General features: G+C 41.6%; 1 protein-coding gene across 1 annotated transcript in view; it reads right to left on the bottom strand.

Moving 5' to 3' along the window:
- Positions 1-4,395: 4,395 nt before the first annotated feature.
- SUSD3 (sushi domain containing 3) overlaps positions 4,396-16,392 on the bottom strand; it is a 218,543-nt gene continuing 206,546 nt past the window's right edge. Inside the window, exon 5 of the mRNA XM_089681844.1 lies at positions 4,396-10,793. Within this exon, the coding sequence (XP_089537970.1) occupies positions 10,586-10,793 (208 nt within the window). The 3' untranslated portion in view covers positions 4,396-10,585. The remainder of the gene's footprint in view (positions 10,794-16,392) is intronic.

Here is a 16,392-nt window from a genome sequence, read left to right on the forward strand (position 1 = left end):
TTGTTGCGATCATCAGGAGCTGTAGAAATTATTTTGGGTTGTTCTTTGGTGGTAGGTTATGGTAGTAGCAAGAAATATACAGCTAAATTTAAAAAAAGTTTTTTTTTTACTATTTTGGGCCAGTTTTCCTTTGGTAATAAAAAAAAAATCAGGAGATATCCATTACCATTTACCACCAAATGAAAGCCCAATTTGTCCTGAAAAAAACAAGGTATTATCCACCTGGATGTACAAAGTAGTTGTGACTATATGTAGGGTTTTGCTAACACATGTCAACCTTGCAAAATTGTGCTTAGGCGTTAAGATTTGTTTTACCCTTAGGTGTGAAGGGGTTAAGTACTGTTGTATTGTGCTTCTTGAAACAACCACACCATCGTTTTCCAGGGCAGCCTGTATTTCTCTTGAGGTTACCTGTGGGTTTTTCTTTGTATTCTGAACCATTCTTCTGGCAGGTCTGGCAGCAATCCTTCTTGGTTTACCTGACCTTGGCTTGGTATCAAGAAATCCCAGATTTTCCACTTCTTACTAAGTGATTGAACATTACTAACTAGCATATTCAAGGCTTTGGATATCTTTTTTTTATATCCTTTTCCATCTTTATAAAGTTCCATTACCTAGTTACACATATAGCACCCTCCTAGTCAGGTGCTAGGATGTGTAAACTTAGAATAGTATAGCTGTGGTTCTCTGCTTACCAAAGAGACAGTTAGGAAAATCTAATTGGGTTCTTTGCTTTGCTAGAGTGCCGTGATCGTTAGTCAGGTCTGCTCATGATGCTCTGGTGCTGTTTGAGTTTGTCTGAGTTCTGCCCACCTTCAGGAAGCTATGAGAGCCTTCTAGAACATGGGTAGGGGCTAGGCAAATGAACAGCATGAATATGGATACTTCCCTGGCCAATTGCAGGGGAGGGTCGCCCCATTGCATACTGGGAGTGGTATTTATATTCTGTGAGCACATGGGTTCAGCGCCTTTCCTGGGAGAGGATTGAACAAGCCAAAATAGAGGCAGGCTGCCTCGCCTGGCACCTGCTGCCATGCAGGCTCAGGTGGGCCGACCTGAGGGCCGAAAGTTAGAGATAGTGACCCTGGTCCTACAGTAAGTTGGCTGAGGGGAGCTGTCTGCCATCACTGGAGAGAGAGTCGCTTGGAGGATTAGAAGGAGGTTGCACTGACAGACACTGAGAGATCTTAGGGACTGTGTATGCTTGCTACCCCTCTGGTACTTGATAGTCAGCGTAGGTCTGAGAAAATGGAACACTGTTCTGAAGAGCTTGTCCAAAGAGTACTACTGCAAAGGACTTTGCTCAGTTCTATTACTTCTGGACTACTACAGTCTACCATAACAAGCCTGTACCCAAGGAGCTCAGCCCTGTAACTAGTACTACTGCTAAAGGGACTTAGCTCACTACTAAACTACTTGTTACTACTCTTTAACCACTTCCAGACCGGACACTTTTACCCCCTTCCTGACCAGGGCAATTTTCAGCTTTTAGCGCTATCACACTTTGAATGACAATTGTGCGGTCATGCAACACTGTACCCAAATGAATTTTTTACCATTTTTTTTAGATAGATAAAGCTTTATTTTGGTGGTATTTATTCACCACTGGGATTTGTATTTTTTTTGCTATGTAAATGAAATGTCCAAAAATGTTTTAAAAAAGTGTTTTTTTAATAAAATTTTGCAAATAAATAATATTTCATCATAAATCTTAGCCAAAATTTATTCCGTTATCTTTTTAGTAAAAAAATAAAAAATCCAAATTAGTTTATAAGCAAAAATTATAATTTTTATACATTTTTTTTAACATTTTTATTTTATTTTTTTATATTATTATTTTTTTTTTTTTTTTTTTTTTTTTACATACTGTCACCCTAGCAGTACAGTGTCACCATGGTGACACTGTACTACTTGTGAGGGGTGATAAAGATTTTTTTTTTTTTTTTTTTACACTGATTGCTTTTACACCCATATAGGATGTAAAAGCAATCATTTCTCTTTCTCTCTGTGTGCATTCCTGCACTCATTGAGAAATACAGAGTGAGCTGTGATTGGTCACAGCTTGTCACATGGTACAAGGCTTTTGTGAATAGCCTTGTACCATGTGACCTCTGTGATCATTCACAGATTTCACACATAGTAAGAAATGATGTCAGAAGTGACATCTTGCTTACTACTTTGCATGTGATCACTGATTGGCCAATCAGTGATCACATGATCGGGACCTCGTACAGAGGTCCCGTCCGACGATCGGTGTTTCACTGTGTCCGGAGGACACAACGGGCACCGGATCGCGGTGCTGCGCGCTCCCAGGGAGCGCGCACAAGCAGGGTGCGGGGAGGCCGTTTATAGACGGCCACCCGACCCTGCAGTGCCACCGTCCAGCCGTTTATATACAACGGCCGGTCGGGAAGTGGTTAAAGAGAAGTCTGCTATCTGCTTTCAGTCACGACCAGGGGCGGACTGACAACTCATGGGGCCCCCGGGCAGTAGGGGATCATGGGGCCCATGTGTCCTTGCCAAAACTCAAAAAAGCCTATGAAAAAGGTACCAGGGGCATCTCATGGGGCCCCCTACTGACCCGAGTTTCCAAATGGTCAGCCCGCCCCTGGTCACGACTTCAATAGTGCTCAACTAAGAGATCAGATAGATGTCCTCAGTGTGAATAGTTCTAATTTTGGAGTATCCTACTACAAACCCATCCCCCTGTTCTACAATAAAAATCTAAGAACAAATATCCCCTAGACTAGTCATTGAAGACAATGAGCAGAAGTGTGTGTATTTGGCAGAAAAAATACACTGCATGTGGCTGTGGGGTGAAGTAAGGTGAAACCGGGGCAAAAATACAAGCGGCCCTCACAAGGGTAGCGCTACACGCAGGACTTTTGACAGTTCTTTTTTGCTCCCCATGCCTTAGTATCTAACCTGTTCAGTGCATCCATGTGAGAGCTAACAAACTCATTGACTATTTATACACAGACATTTATTGCAATTTAACCGTTTAAGGAACGCCCTATAGCAGATATACTTGATTTTGCATTTCTGCGCAGGGGGCACACAGGCCCTACCCGCGCTGCCGTTCACGGCTGCGGATGTCAATCAACGGGTCCCGGTGATTACCAAGCATCTCTGACAGGGAGGAAGATTGTTTTGTTTACAAACAATCTTCCTCCCTGTCAGCTCGAGCACACTGCTCGAGATGACTGTGCACAGTACAGTCATCCCGATCAGTGTGCTTACAGTGAAGAACACCCCCCTCCCTCGCCCCTTACTAAAACACTCCCAGTGCACAGCCCTTTGATCACCCCTCACTTTAACCCCTTCCTGCCCAGTGCCATTAGTACAGTGTCAGTGCATTTTTTTAGCACTGATCACTGTATTGGTGTCACTGGGGTGTCAGTGACACCAAGTTAGTTCACCCCCAGTATCAGAATGTCCGCTGCAGTCCCTCTAAAAGTCGCTGATCGCCGCTATTACTAGTAAAAAATCCCATTATCCATATCGCCATTTGTAAATGCTATAACTTTCACATAAACCAATTAATTTACACGTAATTGGATTTTTTTTTTTAGCAAAGACATGTCGCAGAATACATTTTGACCTAAATTTATGACGAAATTAGATTTTTTACATTTTTTTACTGGACATGTTTAATAGCAAAAAGTCCAAAATATTGTTTTTTTTTATAGTGCAAAAAATTAAAAACACACAGGCGATCAAATACTACCAAAAGAAATCGTGGGAAAAAAAGGATGTAAATTTCATCTGGGTGCAGTGTTGCATGATCACGCAATAGTCAGTTAAAGTGACACAGCGCCATAATGCAAAAAATTGGCCTGGTCATCAAGGGGGGTTAAATCCTCAGGAGGGCAAGTGGTTAAAAAGCCACAGCTGTGGGAAATTAACCTTTAATTGCCATTTTAACCTGTGTGTGTCACCTTGTGTGTCTGTACCAATGCCAAACATTCCAGGGTATGTAAACTTTTGATTAGGGTCATTTGGGTGATTTCTGTTATCAGTACATGGCTTCATGTGATCACTATCCTTAAATAAAAGCCAGTTTTTGGTTTGATCATTCATATTTTCAATATCAATGCCAAAATGTCACGATTTCTGCCAGCATATGCAAACTTTTGAGCATAACTTTATATAGATGTAAGTAAAAAACAAAGAAGGCATTACCAAACAAAAAGCATCCTAACCTATTTTAATCAACGTGCTACTGCACTAGCTTGCTTTTGTGATTAATAATAATATACAGTATATGTCTCTCTGAATTTGAAATCATCAATTCTAGAAAGCAAAAGTACCCTTAAAAAACTGAAAAAATATATGTACAGTACACTGTTAAGGCAAATGCAAAATATGATAGATACCACTTAAACATAGCACTGATTTCTTAAAAATTTTTTTTTATTAAGACTGCCCAGTGAACATGTGCAAAAATATGCTTTTTAACAATTTAGAAAAACAACGCCCCAGTGAATTAACTTTATCATAATATACATTAAATACATGTCATATGAAGAAAATGCAATTAATATATTCTGAGTGGCTTTCATGTGAAGCTTTGATCCGGATTCTCTTGAGGTCCAGAGCAAAGACCTTTCAAAATGTATATTTATAGAACATGGCAGTTTTCATCAAATACTAGTAACTTTACACGTTAATTTCCAAAGCTTTCCAAGAGCAAAAAACACCTGTAATTAAAATTTCTCCACTTTGCGCCACAGCAATGGCAGCACTGAAATGGCAAACCCAACCATGGTATGAGGAATCATCCCTATATGCTAGGCTTCGCCCCTTAGAATTGAAGCTGTTTTTTCTGCTACATGTATTAAGGAAATTGTGGTAGGGTGCAAATTCTGATTGATTTTTTTTTTTTTTTTTGTGACTGTACTAGCAGGCAGAAAGTGGGGTCAGAGGGTAAGGTGGAAACAACATCCAGAGCCCAGAGGACAAAGTGAGAATCTTGTTTAGGGGCCAGGAGATTCTCATTCAGGGCCCAGAAAGGAAAGTGAGAACCTCATCTAGGGGTCAAAAATGTGAGAACCTCTTCTAGAAGTCACAAAGGAATATGAGAGCCTCATTCAGGGGATGGAAGGCAAGGTGAAAACTTCATCCTTGGGCTAGAAGGGAAGGTGAGAAGCTCAGCCAGGGGCCAGAATAGAAGGTAAGGACCTTATCCAGGGGCAGCAGGAAAGGTGAGGATATCAGCTAGGGTCCAGATGACACGGTAAAAACTCCACCGAGGAAAAGAAGGTGAAACTTTATTCAGGGGCTAAAAGTTACTGTAAAAACCTCATCCAATGGCTAGAGACCCTCCTAAAGGAGTCTAAAGAGAAGTTGAGGACCTCATTAAAGACCAGAAAGGAAAAAAAAATCTAGTGCATGGGTCATAGGCAAACAAAAAAACTCATTCAGGGGCATGGAAAGAATGTGAGAACCTCATTAGAAGGTCAGACGGGAAGTTAAAAATCTCATCCAGGCATTGGAAGGCTAGGTGAACATCTCACATCTAAGGATACTTGAGAGAAGATGCTCACCTTTCCTCATGATAGGAATGCCCTGAACTCAATACCAATATCCAGTTGGTAAAAGTGTCAGAAATATTTTTGGGGCTTGTGCTTTGTGCCTTTTTTTTTTTAGGAGCGATACCCTTACAAATAAAATATTTAATACTCTGGAAGTGTGAGATGTTGGCTAAAATTATCAAGGATATGAGATATAATTATGAGTGTAATTACAATGCTAACCTCTCTACTCCCCACCTCGCTCCACTGATCCTCACTTGTTCATCTAACTCAGCGATGTCTTTTACAAGCAGTCAATCAATTGCTAGTCATCAGAAGGCAATCATATTTCATTGTTCTGTGCTAATCTGATGAAAGACAAAATCTGATTGCTGTGGGCTACTGTCATTTGCACATCATCACTGCTCTTGTTAAACAAGTCCAATATTCAAAAGAACAAGAGTGTTCGAAGTTTCTACATATCCATAATTTTGTACGGTGCAGTGATTTGCACATACAGATTCCTTCCTTGACCATGCATTAATAAATTCAGTGCTTTTTTCCTCCTGCATTGTGGAATATTTAACTGTCATAAGGTTTGGTTTGAATTTTAATGATTAAATAGCTCCCTTTGCATCCACTGCAATAATTAATTTACTTTATTTACTTATACTATATTAACCTTGTAACAATATTGAAAAACAATGCACAGAGAGAAAATACCTTGAATAGTGCTGGATTTACATTTTTGCACCTTAAGCTGTGTTTAGAAGGCCACCCTCTCTATTGCACAGATCATGGTTTTGCTTTGCTGCTTAAACAATAAGTCACTTTTATTTTTTGTATTCTATTCATTTTCCATGGGTGATAGAAAAAGGTTTTGTAAAATACGAAGGGTATTTTTTGAAGAGCTGCATCTTTTAAAAATGCAATATTGCAGCTTACCAATCCTTAGATTTGTTGGCTGCATTAGTTTTATTTTTTTCATTTTTTTAGTTTTTATTTTTAAGAACATTTTTAAAACTTACAGACATTTTCTGATGATCTGGCCAGAAATGCAGTGTCCCTGTCACTTCCTATGAGTGAAACTAGAAGTAAAAATCAATGCCATCATTCTTGTGTAAACCAATAATCCCCTGTAATGAAAATGAACAAAGGTAGACATGTTTGAAGTCCAGGGACAGGTCTCAGGACTTGCAGTATTACCAGTTTAAAATAAGGGGGGGGGGGGGGGAACCCTGAATACAGGAAAATTAGTTCAGGCATCTAAGATCTGTTAAGCTTTGATATATTACATTTTTGTTTTAGGCTTTGGATGCACTTTAAATGGTTAATGCATTGTCTTCTAAAAGTCAAGAGAAATGCATACCAACAATCAATGTTGGTCTAATATATAGTTTACCTCCTTGTCTCGGAACACGAGAGAAGTTGTAGAGAAGGTGACTGATGTACACAGAGAATTGGGATGAGCCTCACTCGGAGCTCCCTGTTCCTGGCACCCAGTATTTCCATCTTCTCCAGAAGGCCCTCCAAGCTATATTTTGTGTCTTCAGGCCTGTTATGTGGCATGCATGGTTCTCTTCCTCCTTGGACCCTGCCCAACGTGCGTGTCAGTGCCACACAATATATTATCGTATTGTATGTAAGAACAGGGTACTGTGATAACTCCCTCTTAGGGGATGGATCCATTACATCCTGCACTTAAAGGATCCTCTTAGTCTTTGAGGTTGTAAGCCCCTGGGCATAGTGCTGGAGAGGAGGTGAATTGTCAGAGCTTCTTTTATTTTGTTTTCTTAAACTGCCTGGGCACAATTTTTTTTTTTGCAGAGTTTAAAGTGTTACTAAACCCACAACAGTAAAATCAGTCTGTATATGCAGTAAAGCATGTCTGTTATACTCACTGTGGAACGGGTTAATATTTCGCATTGTGTAAAAAGGCTGTTTGATCCTGTCTTCTATGACCCTCCCCTTCTTTTAATGTCCCCAATCCATCTGCCATAGTACAGAACAGCAGTGGCAAGTCTACACATGCTCATTTTGGTGTGCATTGCTAGAGAGTTTTGTTTTATTTTTTTGAGAGTGCATGTGATCAGCACAGGGCCAGTCAGCACTGTCCAGACAGAGGGTCAGGGGTCATGCAGCCTCATAGGACAGTCAGAGGGGAACGAAAACTCCTCCTAAAAGATTAACCAGTGCTCAGCTGGACACTGATAGAAGTCACAAGACTGCTCTAGCTGCTGATGAGAAAAGGTATTTAGCAGTTTATATTTACTAAAATGGGAATGCAATTATTTTAGTAAATAAAAACTGCTAAATGCCTTTTCTCATCATCAGTGTCCAGCAATGCACTGGTTAAAGCTTGTAGGAGGAGTTTTCTTTCTGCTCTAGGAGGATGCAGAACCCCTGACCTCTGTCTGGACAGTGCTGATTGGCCCTGTGCTGATCACATGCACTCTACCAAGAAAAAAAAACCTCTCTAGCAATACACACCAAACTGAGTATGTGCAGACTGTCTCCATACGATATGTCTTATAAGGAGATGAGAGGGGGACACTGGAAGAAGGGGAGGATCAGAGAAGACAAGATCAAACAGAGTTTTACACAATGCAGAGGATTAACCTCTTAAGTTCCACAGTGAGTATATCAATCATACTTTACTGCATATACAGACTGATTTTACTGTTGTGGAGTTAGTAACACTTTAATTGTGAGCTTCTGTGCTGTGCCTTTAGAGGACAGCATTAATGTGGTAATTTGAAGTGGCAAGAGATAAAAAATACTTCATAAGCTAAGAAATAAATGAATGTGAAATAAAGGCTTAAAATGGCTAAATAGATATTTCATGTGACAAAAATCATGAATCCACTATATCGTGATATATATGTGAATTGAGTGTTTTGATGAAAAAAATTAGATAAAATAACTAACACTGTTAAAATAATTCATACAGCTTAGTAATTTGACCATTCTGTCTGGATTCGATGACATCGACAATTTTTTTTTTTTTTAGTTTAATTTTTTTTTCACTTTCAAATTTGTATCTAAAAATTATGTGCATCTTTCATAAAGAAAACAATTAACATTTATAAATGGCTTTCAAACACCAATTATTTTTACTAATAAAATGCCAAAACGCAATTTATTGAAAAATACAAAATATGAAATTGGTAATTCATGTTTTTTCTTTTGTATTTCTTTAGTAACTCCAGAGCAGGGGCGGACTGACCATTTGGAAACTCGGGCACTGCCCGAGGGCCCGGGGTCAGTAGGGGGCCCCATGAGATGCCCTTGGTACCTTTTTCATAGGCTTTTTTGAGTTTGGGCAAGGACACAGGGGCCCCATGATTCCCTATTGCCCGAGGGCCCCATGAGTTGTCAGTCCGCCCCTGCTCCAGAGCTAATGTTTAGCTGTAGCAGAGCAGAGCTGCTTTGAAGGACGTTTGGAACTGACATCTCTGATGCCAGGACAGGGGTTTCAGAAAAGCAGAGAGCTGAAGAGCTTGTATAGGCTTTGGAACAATCCTGGATTTGTTGATCAATTGCTCGGTCCACTCCGCTGGCAAACATGGGACACTGCCAATCCCAGAGTGTAGTGCCAATCTTGAGCTTGTAGCAGCCAATCAGAAGTTATCTTTTGCTTATCTCTGAAAACTGAATTCTGGTTGGTTGTTATGGGTTAAAGCACTTTGCACATAGTCATTGCTCTTTGTGCTGCTTTATTAAAGTGTATGTAAAACCAAAACTTTTATTTTAGTTTTGAATGGAGTATGGCATGGTCAAAACCACTGTATGATTTTTACTGATGTGTGTGCCCTTATTAGGGAGATTTACTCTTTCTATTTGTCCTGGTGACCATGGTTACTATGACTGAAAGTGAAGGAAAATCCAAAATTTCGAGTTTGCACCACAATAGGAACAGAGAGAAAATCTTCCACTTTTGACACTTTTTTTTAGATTACAAGTGCGTAGGACAGGATTTCCCTCACTTTGGAGAGATTTTCACTTACTTCCTGTTGTGTCTACAGGCCAATGGCACCCAGATGACAAAAAAAAAATGACAGGGGTTTTAGCCATTCCCTACACCAGCAAACATGAAACAGCATTTTTTTTTTGGCTTTAGATATACTTTTATATCTCATGTATGAAACAAATAAAAAATAATGTATTTTTTCATTGCAAATAATTATTCACACTGTGAGAGTAGTAGATGAGAACTGACATTTTGTTCCTTCAAGTTCATTCATACATGAGGCACCTGGTGACAGTCCAGCATTACATATATATACAATTTCAATAAATCACTAACAAGAAAAATTTAAAACAATAAAGAATTGTCAATATTTGCCTGAACTTTACTTTTCCAAAAACCTCTAAGCAAACAAGTAGCATGTCTATTCTCCATCCAAACTTCTTACTGGTGTGGTTGCTCTGAAATTGGACCACATGCTGGCTTCTTATTTCTAACAGGGAACCTGGTGGAAAATTCTCAGTTACATCTGTTTTTGGAAATACATAGCCAAATAATGGTGTTGACTTCTGTGATAGATTTGTCATAAAAATTAAAAAAAGTAGTGACTACAGAAGCAAAATAATAATCTTATTAAGATCGGAAAGAAGGGGCAGAGACACAACTATGGTGGAGAATTCTTGGCAGGCCACTGGAGTCCCTGATAGCAGAAGTCAGAGGGTGGTTCGACTTTCTGCTAATTACCAAAAACTGATGTATCCGCCATTGCTGGAGCTGTTTTTAATGCCTTCAATCACTTCATTTCAAATAACAAGTCCATATAGCCTTTTAACTCTCAACTGTAAATGGAAAAAGTCTACTTTAATCATGTCCATGTAAAACTTTAATTGCAGGTAACCGGCCAGTGTAAAATAAAAGTGTTATCATTCATCGGCTGTGGTAGCTGAAGGTGGTGTCCCCGAGTAGAAAACTCTCTATGATGAATCAGATGAAACTTGTTGAAATTTTACAGGAAATACCGTCTGGTCCATATTTCATTTGTAAATAAGGCACATACTTGTAACATTAAATAGAGGTCCCAAAAGGCTGTCTGTCTCCATAATCATTACTCAGGTACACGTGGCTCAGGTCTCCTTTGAGGGTCTTTTTCATGTCCATAAACTTCTACAACATGCACTCCGCTTACAGTTTGTATTGCAACACTGCAGCCTGGAACAAAATGTCTGCCAGATCGTTCTTTACTGATACAAAACCCACAATTCCCTTCTCTAGAACTGTGCGGCGTGCGGCCTTTTCTCCATACATCTTGGCATCTGCAGTGAAGAAAAAACAAGAGAAATAGTAACGGTCTCATAGAAACTCCAACACGCATTTAACATTATTAAATAGAAAAGTTAAAGAGAGACATCAGAAAAACATCTGAATACCTATAAGTTTGCTGCTTTGCCTGACATAATGGGGAGGATTTACTAAAACTCAATAGTGCAGAATCTGGTGCAGCTCTGCATAGAAACCAATCAGCTTCCAGGTTTTATTGCCAATGCTTAATTGAACAAGCTGATTGGCTACCATGCACAGCTGCACCAGTTTTAGTAAATCTCCCCCAATATATATAACGTATTTTCCGACGTATAAGATGACTTTTTACCCCTTGAAAATCTTCTCAAAAGTCGGAGGTCGTCTTATACACCGGTATATGGCATACTGACACTTTTTATGGGGGGCGGCGCGGTGCCGCCACTGCCCCCCCTTCCAATGGAAGGGACAATAAGTACAGGGGTGGGCAGGGGCTGCTGTTTCTTACCTGGCTCCGGTCCTACGACAATCCGGTCCAGGAAGCGCAGATGCTCCTTCAGTTCGGCCACTGGATGTTCGCGCAGCTGCTCGGCCCCGCCTCCTCACCGGTGATTGGCCGCCAGAACTGTAGCTCAGGAAAGGCACACAGGCGGCCAATTACCGATGAGGGGGCGGAGCCGAGCGGCCCCGCGAAAATCGAATGAAGGAGCGGCCGGTAAGTGTGCCGTGTAGAGGTGCAGCTGCAACCACATATGCTGGCTGCAGCAGCACCATACTGCAACAGGGGTCAGCAAGTGTCATTGGTGTCAGTGGGAGGAATAGTGCCCCATCATTGGTGTCACTGATACCAATGATGGAGCACTATTCCTCCCACTGACACCAACGATGGGGCACTATTCCTCCCCCCACTGACACCAACGATGGGGCACTATTCCTCCTCCCCCCCCCACTGACACCAATGATGGGGCACTATTCCACCCCCCACTGACACCAATGATGGGACACTATTCCTCCCACTGACACCAATGATGGGGCACTATTCCTCCCACTGACACCAATGATGGGGCACTATTCCTTCCACTAATACCAATGATGGGGCACTATTCCTCCCACTAATACCAATGATGGGACACTATTCCTCCCACTGACACCAATGATGGGGCACTATTCCTCCCACTGGTGTGCATTGCTAGAGGGGTAGTCTAATATGGCGAGTATAGCCCAAACACTACATTTTAGGAGGAAAAGTAGGGGGTCGTCTTATGCGCCGGAAAATACGGTAATTATGGCAAGCTGTTCTTGTGATACAAGTTCCTTTCTCATTGGACAGAGGCAATGATACTGATTTATAATTAAATAGTGATGGGCTGAACAACCCCCTGTTCGGTTTGCGGTCGAACATTCGAACCTACCGAATCTTCGACCGCAAACTTTTAACAGGGATAATTTACTGAGCGGTATCTTACCACATCTGAGTATGCAGTAAGATACCGCTCAGTTACTAAAATACCACATGAGTTATGTTATTCAGTCATGCAGTAATTTAGTAATGAAGGAATTCATTCATGTTTCAGCTGTCAATGGGGTTCCCCGCTGACAGCTGAATGTCAAAAAATTTTTCGGCATTCCCCGACACTTGATAACATTTTTTAAAGGTGGTGTAGGGTCCCCCCTCGCATCCATACCAAGCCCTTCGGGTCTGGCATGGATAATGAGGGGAACCCCCCATGCCAAAATTTTAAAAAATGGCATGGGGGTCCCCCCTAAAATCCATACCAGACCCTTATCCGAGCCCGGCAGGTCAGGAAAGGGGGGGAGACAAGCGAGGGCCCCCCACCTCCTGAACCATACCAGGCCACATGCCCTCAATATGGGGGGTGCTTTGGGGCAGTCCCCCCAAAAGTACCTTGTACAGGACAGTAATTCTACTTTATGTCCAGCTGTCGATGTATTGAATTTTGCTTATACAGTTCATTATAATAATATCACATTATTTCCATCTGATTCAAAAGGTAGTGAGTGACACTGCGGCCTACATCTGGCGGATAATTTACACGCAGGCAGGGCTCTGCCATTCAAGTCCTACTACGGCGGCTGCTTCACGGACTCTCTTCATTTCAGGATGGTGACTTTTCCACATATTCAGCTGTCTGCCAACAGCCATTTGCCTACATATTGCTGCTGCTTTACACATCTTCAGGGATTTCAATGTCATATATATTGCCTAACTTGTGTAGGCTTATTAGTCATCATTGCATTTCATACTTGAGGACTGCGTTTTCTGGTCACAAGTATTGATCTATGGTTTACTACGACAGGATTACAACCAGTGCCTTAATTGTCCTTGATTGATATTAGCATTTATATATGGAATGTATCCAGATATATTATTATTATTACATTGAATTTATATAGCGCCAAAGGGTTTGCTCAGCGCTGTACAATAGAGGGGGACAATACATGAAACAGCACAGCAACAACATACAGAACACGAGGGGTTAGAGGGCCCTACTCTTTCGAGCTTACAATCTAGGAGGGAGGGGTTAGTGGCACAGGAGGAAGTGGCTATGGGGGATGGAGTGGTAGGAGAAATGAAGGAGGACGGCTGTTAGGTAAGGGTGGGGTAGGCTTCCCTGAAGAGGTGGGTTTTCAGGGAGCACCTGAAGGTGAGGAGGGAAGTCGACAATCTGATGGATTGGAGCAGTGAGTTCCAGAGGATGGGGGAGGACCTAGAGAAGTCTTGCAGTCATGCGTGGGAGGAGGGGACCAGGGAGCAACACAAAAGGAGGTCCTGTGAGGAGCAAAGGGTACGGGTAGGGTGGTACTTGGGAATCAGGTTGGTGAGGTAGGTAGGGGCAGTGTTGTGAATGGCTTTGTAGGTCAGAGTCAGTAGTTTGAATTTGATGCGTTGGGCAACCGGGAGCCAGTGGAGGGAATGACAGAGGGGGGTGGCAGAGGTGAAGTGGATGAGTCTAGCTGCTGAGTTCAGGATGGTCTGAAGCGGGGAGAGCCTGCACTGGGGTAGGCCGGTGAGAAGGGATTTGCAGTAGTCAAGGCGTGAGATAATCAGGGATTATACATATATGGTCACATTACTTTAGCTCTCATTGCATTCCTTAGGTGCGCTCCTATTTCCATGCCAATTGAGGTTACATATGTGTATCTTTGATGATTGGTGAACAACCATATTGTACTTTCTCCATGATATGTTTTATCTCCACTGTAGTGGTGCACCCCGATGTGTCTTTGCTGTCTGTGTAAAAGACCTGTGAGTCGTTGCCTTGGCAGCATAGCATTACTTATGACCTAGCCATGATGTCTCTCTTTTTATTTTTTTGTTTTAAGGTTGTCCTGTGTACTGTCTTATATTGAGGTGATGGCTATTTGCAGCCTTTACTCAATTGTCCTACATGTGCAATTTTGCTAATAAAAGCCTATCTTGATGATTTTTTGAGTATCACATTGTCCTTTATGTAACCACTTTTCTTTTTGACTTCTTTGTTCACGGTTTTTTGTTGTAGGCTTTTTTGGTTATTGGGCAAATTTTGTACTTCAAGCAATACCAATTACCTTTTAAACCTCTATTCTTATGGTTATTTACAAGGACCTCTTCCCCACAACCGTGGCCAAACTTTGTGGGGGTCTGCAGGCAGGGGGTTTATCGGAATCTGGCAGCCTTCTTTAACAAGGGGGCCCCAAGATCCCCCTCTGGGAATGAGCATGTGGTACATGGTACCCATTCACAAAAAAAAGTGTAGTGTAAAAAAAGATAGGAGACAGTCTTTGACCTTAAGTCCTTAATTAAAAATAAAAAAAAGTCCCCTGGAGTAAATCCAACATCATTCACGATGCCCTACGCCATCGCCGACCCGAAAAAGAAAAAAAAATCCACTTTGCCCTTGACACTGGCTCCTGCCATCTGACAGCTGCGCCATGATGACAGTTCTTAAATAGGGTGATAATGTCACAAGAGGGCAGGTGACATCATTATTCCCTGGGATTGGCCAAAGCATTGCACCTGACCTGTGGTCAGGTGCAAAGCTTTGTCAATCACAATGCACTTTCAGGACACAGTGTATTGTGGGGGCGGGGGGTGAACAGCCCTCCAAACGCCCGTACTGTTCATGTGTTCACCAAACACACAAATGACCCATAGTCGAGTCACACATGCAGACCAACACTATTACATAGTTATATTGAATAAAATGGCCCAAGTCCATCTAATTCAATCAGCAGAAAAAAACAGCAAATACTGCAGATAACCCCCATGTACAGCACACAATCCTATGCCCACAGTTGATCCAAAAAAACCTAGTAAAGCATGATCCAATTTGCTCTAGCGGTGAAAACATTTTGTATGATATGTGGAAATTATGTATAAATCACAAGAATGGCTTTAGAGAATTACAGCTCTGTCGGCAGCTAAAACAGAAAACGTATGTACATGTGTGAAGTTTCTCTTTTACAACTTCCCAGCACAGATATGCCCCAATATGAGTGTTGGAGGTCTCTTTGTACTCCCGCTCAGAACAAGTCTTAATTACTCTGAAAATTCGATGGTAATTCTTTGAGAATCTGTCACTGGCAGTACTTAGAACTACCAGAATTTGGTGCTAGCATTGGTACTACTACAGAAACTGGTCAATAGTTTGCTTGAATTAGCCACAGGTAGTTCTATAGGGAACTACCACTGGGAAAGTATTGATAAAGGTTTATAGAATTTCCCTCTATAAATCCTAGTATCCTAATAAGTGTTACTTGCTGAATGGTTATGTATACTATTTGATGTAAAAGTATAATGTGGATTTCACTTCTTTTGTGATGCTGTCTGTTCAAATAAAATACTCAATGTCATTCATTGTTCATGACTGAATGAAATCTAGATAATGTTCTCCCAAATACATGTAAGGAGCTATTAGGTGACTCAGCCAATCCAATTCCCCTTTTAAATGAATAATCACTGTTGCATGGGATGGTCCTTTTATTGGACTAGTAGAGGATGAACCAGCAATGACCCAATCACCTCTACTGCACTTCTCATGGCTGTTAGTATAAGGCTCCATTCATATCTGCGTGTTGAGTTATGTAACTCGAAGCTCCAAAACATTTAACATAAAAAATCCATGTATTTCAATGGTGGCTGTTCACAAAGGAGTGCTTTGGTGTTTGCATCTCAAAACATGATGCTCTAAAAGCTACATGAGGTATTTTTGAGTCAGAACTATGCTCTTTGGCCCCATAGACTCAGGGGCGTATTTACCACAAGGCAACCAAGGCATTTGCCTAGGGCGACATTTTTCAGGGGGCAGCACCACCCCCCAGGAAGAAGGGATGGAAGAAGGGACACATGTGGCTTGGGGACCAGGTGCGTTCTGAGAAAGGCTACGGGCTTCTTGACTCTCGTTCCTGGGGATCTCCAGAGCTGTGAATGTGTGTCTTTCTCTCTCTTGCTGGGAGGGGAGTGGCTGGGGTATGTCGACAATAGTAGTGGACTTCTCTCTCAGGTGGGAGGACAGGGGTGTTGTTGGTCAATGTCAGGCTCTCTGCCGGGGGGGGGGGGGGGAGCGGATTTTGTGTTGCCTAAGGCAGCACATAACCTAAATACACCACTGCATA

Source organism: Staurois parvus, unplaced genomic scaffold, assembly GCF_062004578.1.
Source record: "Staurois parvus isolate SC_StPar_1 unplaced genomic scaffold, SC_StPar_1.0 ptg000282l, whole genome shotgun sequence".
In the NCBI taxonomy this organism is placed as follows: Eukaryota; Metazoa; Chordata; class Amphibia; order Anura; family Ranidae; genus Staurois; species Staurois parvus.